This window comes from Malus sylvestris, chromosome 6 (assembly GCF_916048215.2).
Source record: "Malus sylvestris chromosome 6, drMalSylv7.2, whole genome shotgun sequence".
Lineage (NCBI taxonomy): Eukaryota > Viridiplantae > Streptophyta > Magnoliopsida > Rosales > Rosaceae > Malus > Malus sylvestris.
Window position 1 is genome coordinate 19840602 of NC_062265.1, and position 6921 is coordinate 19847522.

At 37.0% G+C, this 6921-nt stretch overlaps 1 protein-coding gene across 1 annotated transcript; it reads right to left on the reverse strand.

The window, feature by feature from the left end:
- Positions 1-366: 366 nt before the first annotated feature.
- On the reverse strand, positions 367-2558 carry LOC126626507 (5-amino-6-(5-phospho-D-ribitylamino)uracil phosphatase, chloroplastic-like). The gene has a single exon (XM_050295859.1). The coding sequence runs from the start codon at positions 1773-1775 to the stop codon at positions 639-641; it is 1137 nt and encodes a 378-aa protein (XP_050151816.1). The 5' UTR covers positions 1776-2558; the 3' UTR covers positions 367-638.
- Between the last annotated feature and the right edge of the window lie 4363 nt (positions 2559-6921).

Here is a 6921-nt window from a genome sequence, read left to right on the forward strand (position 1 = left end):
GCAAAGTTTTCATAAAGACACCATTGATTAGCTTTTAGGCACGGCCCCTTGGGCTTGTTTGGTTTTTCAGATTTGATTGAATAACTCGTTATATTCAAGGTACACTAAAGGAAGAATGAAATAAACTCACGCGACTGGAAGATAGAAGATGAGATGAGCTACATAGAAAGGAAGCTTGAATTATAGGGAGTTGTTCAATCAAATCCAATCCTAGGCAGCTTTGTACCTTCTAAAGATTGAGGGAGAAAAAGATTTATGTCCTCACACTCTTTAACACTTTCCTCTAAAGGCTCGATTTTTTTAAAACTACATGCAAATCAAGTTCCCATTCATCTATTACAATCTAATTGTCTAAAAGATAAACAATTTCAATCACAAAAGCAAAACAAATTGTTGCAGAAGCATTGCCAAATACATATTACAAGTGCTAATCATATATATATATATATATATATATAGTACAGCAAATACATACATTGATACATGATAACATTAAGGAAGGTAGTCCAATGCAAACTACCTGAAATCTTTTTCCCCTTTCACTTGTTTTCCTTTTTTTTCTTATACACAGCATCGTCGATATAAAACTACATCATCAATAATCAAATGACAAATAAACATATGTACATTTTACAGGGTTACCAGAAATTGTCATCGAATGCTACACTGGTTGATGGAGACGGATCCTCCTCTTCTTCCATTTCCAACTCTGGCTCTCCAGACCCGAATTCAGACTCAATATCTGCAAGATTCTTCAAATCAACAACAGATAGCTCATCCAGGCGCCTAACCACCAAGTCTGCAGCCGCAAGCTCATATACAGGATGCTTACTGGCAACAGCCACACACTTCATCCGGGCATCGTGGGCAGCCTCAACTGTTTGATTTGAGTTCCCAAACACAATGCACCGCTCAGGTATGAACTTTAGAAGTTGTGCCGCGTACTCAAACATTTCTGGATCAGGTTTTCCCCTTTGAACATCTTCTGCAGCTACCATCACACTGAAATATTCTTCAATACCAATGGATCCCATTGCAGCCTCAAGAGTTTTTCGAGGGCGTGTAGAGACCAGTGCCATTGGTATCTTGTAATGCATCAAGACATTCACAAACTCTCTTGACCCAGCTCGGAATCGGTATATTCCACCCTGCAAAGCTTGGTAAATGTCTTCCTTTCGAGCAGCCATTCTTCTCAACTGTGCTGGGTCTCTCGACCAACAGAGAACCTCAGACATTGCCTGTTCATTCTTCATACCTTCAATTCTTCTAAGCATGAAAGCCGGGGGAGGAGATTTTCCTTCTTCTTGAGAAAGAACTAGCCAGGCTTGCTTCTCAAGATCAGTATTGTCTTCAATTAGAACTCCTTCCCACTCGAATATGGCAACTAGCCAACCACTCCCCATCCGCTCTTGCCGAAGCAAGGGATTGTGTAGTGAAGGGTTATCTGCTCTATTCTCCGGTGGCCACAACCCAGGTTTTCGATCTACACTGGTATCAGCAGGATAATTCCACTTCTGGGGAATTTTATCCTCCTTGAATGAATACGTCTCCTTCGCTAGTTCCATTGCAAGGGCCTTGATTGATGAATTCTTTGACTGATCCACTCTCAATCTAGGCAAATGAGGGGCCATAACAACCCTTCTACCAAGAATTTCTGCTAGAGGAAATCGACAGTTATCTGAAAATCTCCTCTTGCTGGAGAAATTCTTCAAGAAGGCTCCCGTGTACAGAGGTCGATGTCCAAGAAGAGATGTCGAAGCGACTGATTCAGCCATTATCAACACAGTGACAATACCTCAACCAAGCTAAACTTGTTTAACTTCACAGATTATCCTTATTCAACAAACCTTTGAATTTTCAGCTGACTTCGACAGTCAAACCCGAAATCGAGCTAATTTACACCAATAAATCCTTTTCCAACAGAGGATTTAGAAATATAATCCAACCTCCCTCTGCAAGTCCACTCAAATTTCAGTCTACCCTATACATCTGGTTAAGGACCCCATAATTTTGCTAAAAACTGAGTCCTAATTATGCTTTACCAAACCTAACTATGTTGTCAAAGAACCATAAAAAAACAATCCCTTGAAGCAAAAACTAAGCATAACCCATCAGACCCATCAACCTAAATCCCCAAATTAACGACATCCACAGCTTAAAATCTATTAAAAATCCAACCCCAGAAAGTAAAAAAGCTGAAAACAACGGGGAAAAAAGGATATTAAAAATATACAAAATATACACAGCAATTCAGCAATAACCCCCCAAATTTCAGCCTCATAACCTCTAAAATTAATCAGATTTCACTCACAAACCAACCCAACTAGGCAAAAACTAGATACATGTATATACAAAGACACAGACTTTGGTATATCACAATTGGATTATTATGTGAAGATTATAGAATATTAAAAGTAAAACCTGGGGAATGACCAAAAGGGTTGGATGAAGGATTGGAGGGCCTGAAGATGCCACAGAGATGGAGAGAGAGAGAGAGAAATTGTTGGGAAAACGGATTGGATGAATCTCTCCCCTTATTGCCTTTCTTCTCGAGGAGGGTTTTCTGTGGCTTATAAATTGTGCTCGGAGAGAGCGGTGAAAAGCAACCGGCTTATGGACACGTGTCAGTGATTTGGTCTGGAAACTTTTTCTTGGTCGGTATACTTTTTCTTTTCCGTAACCGATATTGTGGCATGCGGAAGTTGAAGACATGAGCATGACTTTACACGTGCCGACACGTGCGGTGGTAAATTGGGAATCTGAATGATCCTTTTGGTAAGGAATTAATTTGACTTGTCATTCGTTGAGAAGTTTTTTTTTTCTCAATTTACTATGTGGTTAATTTATAAAGCTTCATGTTTATGATTCAGTTGAGATCGTTCATATTATTACTTACTTCCTTAAAATTATTTTTCTAAAAAATCATTTAGATATTAGATCATTTAATCATTGAACTAATTTTTATAATAAATTTTATCATTAAAGAGATCATTATTGATAATAAAATATAGCTAAATTTAAGTGACTGGACTTATTTTAACAAACTAGACTATTGCTAATATTAGGTAATTTTTTTTTTAACAAATGATATTATACTGGAGGAGGTGAGCTTAGCTTTAATATGAGTTAGTAATAATGTGATTCAAATTTGTCTTTGACAAGAATCAAATATAAAACCTCTTACTTATAAGTAAAGATGAATATCACTAAACTATAGTATTAAGTGGCATATTAGCTCAACAAATTGAACTTATGTAAAGTTTTCTCTAGAATAATTTCTATAGGTAATGTTAAGAATAGTAGATGATTTATTGTTCATGTATGTATGTAGACACTTTCCATAAGTAGGCAACAAGTCCTTTCTCATGAAGTGTGCCTCATTTTCCATATGTAGCCAACAAGTCATTTTCTCATTGCATAAAGGGTGACGTATATGCTTTTAATTGGACAGTCTTTCATCACTAATTACCATAATTAGTGCCTCAATGTTGCTTGTTTTGGACACTAAGACACATGAAATTATATATAACCAGTTCATCATTATAGAAGGCCTTGATTTGCACCAACTAATCATGCAGCGTGCAATATTATCAACCTAGGGCACCCAAATCATACGGTAGTGTGCTATTAACTCACCTCTTTTATATTTTATACACACTTCTTAATTTTTGACTATCATATCGAATGAATTGAAGATGATCAAATAACAGAAATTAACAAGAGTATGTGAGAGGTAAAAAATGGTCTATGGATAGCATCACCCAAATTATATTGTATCTTTATCGTGAATAATATATGAAAATTATTTATCTTGCCAATTGTTTTACATTTGACACTGGTGTATGTTACTTGAAAACATAACGATGTGAAATCATTTAACTATACAAACATCGTCATAATTAATTCTAATAATTAATTCTAATAGTTTCACCTTTTTTATCATAACCTAAAGATCATCTCTACACACATTTATTTAATTTCGAGCTTGTTTAGTCATCTATATGTGTCGAACAAATTAAGGGTTGTATAAGAACTAAGAAATTATATCTTTATTATTAACTTGTTTGATTCATATGAATGACTAAACAGTCTTTAAATCTATGCTCTTTAAAGGATGATAAAAGAGATTGAACATATCGAATTACAACTTATGTATGATAAATTATTTTACATCGTCATATAAAGATAATAACATGAGTCCTTACACGTAAGAAATCAAGTAGACTGGTGTTCCTAGAAAATACATTCATTCAATGATAATGACTCTCTCACAAATGATCAGTTTTAAATATAAGTATTAGTCCTAGGCTTCATAGCCACCTAATATTTACGGGGTGTGATATCCACACACTCTTTTTTATTTCTTCCATACTTTTTTGGTTTTCAGTCATCGGATCGGATGAATTGAAAAAAATCAACGGACGTAAATTAATAAGAAGTGTGTGAGAAGTAAAAAGAGGTGTGTGGATAGCACATCCCATTTTTATATGTAAAATGACTTTACCATCCCATCATCACCAATTGAATAATAAACAGAAAATTGTAAATAGGCTGCCATCCAAATCCAACAGGGGAAGTGATCGACGGAAAGGAATGAGAAGGATTTGGGAGTGATAAAAACAAGGGTAAATTACACAGTAACCCTTTAGGTTTTGAGGTTTATTACAACCCTATACAACAACTTTAAAACATTTCACTTTCATACCTCAAGTACTATTTTATTTCAATATAATACATTCGTTAGATTTTCCATCCATTAATCCGTTAAATGCTGACGTGGCTGTCACATTTGTGCCATGTGGCTACCAAATATCTGCCACGTGGCAATTTTTTTTTTTTTTTTTTTAAAACCTGAATTTTCTCAACCAAAAAAAAAAAAAAAAAACCCACACCTGCAACCAGCGATTATAAGGAGGAAAAGAAAAAAAAAAAAAAATTTGTCCCTCCCCCAACGACCAGAAGAAGAAGAAGAAGAAGAAGCACCCCCCCGCGCGCCCAGCGACCCTCCCCCCACCCCGACCCAGCTCCCTTCCTTCTTCTTCTTCTTCTTCTTCTTCTTTATGGGTTTCTTTTTTTTATTTTTATTTTCTTCCTCCGACGACCCTCCTCCCGTCCCCCCCCCCCCACGCCCAGTGACCCTCCCCCCACCCCGACCTTCTTCTTCTTCTTCTTCTTCTTCTTCTTCTTCTTCTTCTTGCAGATCTGGGTTTCTATTTTTTTTTTTTTTGATTTTCTTCCTCCGACGACCCTCCTCCCGTCCCCCCCCCACCTCGATCTCTTCTTCCTCTTCCTCTTCTTCCTCTTGCAGATCTGGGTTTCTATTTTTTTTTTTTTTTGATTTTCTTCCTCCGACGACCCTCCTCACGTCCCCCCCCACCCCGATCTCTTCTTCCTCTTCCTCTTCTTTTTCTTCTTCTTGCAGTGGGTTTCTTTTTTTTTTTTCTTTTTCTTTCTTCCTCACTCCTCTTCTTCTTCTTGCAGATGTGGGTTTCAAATTTGTTTTTTTTTGAGAAAATTCAGGTTTTTAAAAAAATTTAAAAATTATTTTATTTGCCACGTGGCAGACATTTGACAACCACGTGGCATATATGTGGCAGCCACGTCAGCATTTAACAGATCAATGGATGGAAAATGTAACGGATGTATTATTTTGAAATAAAATAGTACTTAAGGTATGAAAGTGAAATGTTTTAAAGATGTTGTAAGGAATTGAAATAGACCCCAAACCTGAGGTATGAAAATGTAATTTACCCTAAAAACAATGGGAGCAGATTACTTCATTCTCACCATCTGATGGAGCAGTCAACAATACCTCTTATTGCTTCGTTCAACATTGAAATTCCACAAGGAAAAACCACCCTCCCTCATATTAGTTGAATTTTTAAACAATTGTTTCACGATTTTTTCGTTGGCAAATAATTATTTTTGGTTTTGGAATAGTTTAATTTGGTCAGACCTTATCAAAGTTTTGTAAAAAATAGAGGCAAGGTTGAAGTTCAACTCTTTCGTGCAGGAGAGAACTAGAGTTGAGAAGCGTTAAATTGTGGGTTCTTATAAAGTCAAATTTTGGACGAGCTTAATTATTTTTAAGATCCGTTTGATAACACATCAATTTTTAGTTTTTCATTTTTATAAAATTAAAAGTTGTATTGTTTTTTATTTTTTAAATGAAACGATAGTAGACTGAATGATTCCAAAAGTACTACAAGAAGTCAACTAAGATGTAACACCAATTCGAGCAAGCCGATGAATAACACCGTTGGTTTGGCGACGTGTATGGGTGAATGAAGCTTCAGTGATTAAAAAGAGAAGAACCTTGATATCTTCAACAACCTGGCCAACAGGAGACAAGTTGGTGGAAGGATCTTTCAAGCCTCCACAATCTGAAGCGAGTCGAATTCAAATACAATGTTTTGACCCCCTAGACAACGCCCAAACTGGACCTTCTCTATTTGTCGTGCTGCTTGTAGCAGAGAGAATACATTAACACAGTGACCACATTTTGCAACCAAGAAACATCTCATTTCATCACGAACAATTCCCCCGAAGCCACCCAGATTATTGGCCATAATCCATGCTCCGTCAATGTTTATTTTCAGTTTGTCCGAGGGAGGGACAAAGCCATTTTGGTGGAAAGGGAGGGTGTCGTGCTGTCTAAGAAATGGCAAAGGAGATATGGACAACGTCATGCCACCAATGGAGACTTCTAACCACAGTTACATCCAGGGCCTCACAGGTTTCGGTCCAAAGTTTCGAGTTTCAAGCTCCCTATATCGTTTAACAGATCATAAGAAAACATCGAAACTACTCGAGGGGAGGTTCTCAGCCGTATCATTGGCCCATGCTAGCGGGGAGGGAGAGGTGAGACCTTTCAGAGGGATGTCCAGGGGGAACGAGAGCCATGCACATTTAGCATATGGG

Coding starts and splice junctions, on each gene's coding strand:
- LOC126626507 (XM_050295859.1), bottom strand. CDS start 1,775: ATGGCTGAATCAGTCGCTTCGACATCTCTTCTTGGACATCGACCTCTG.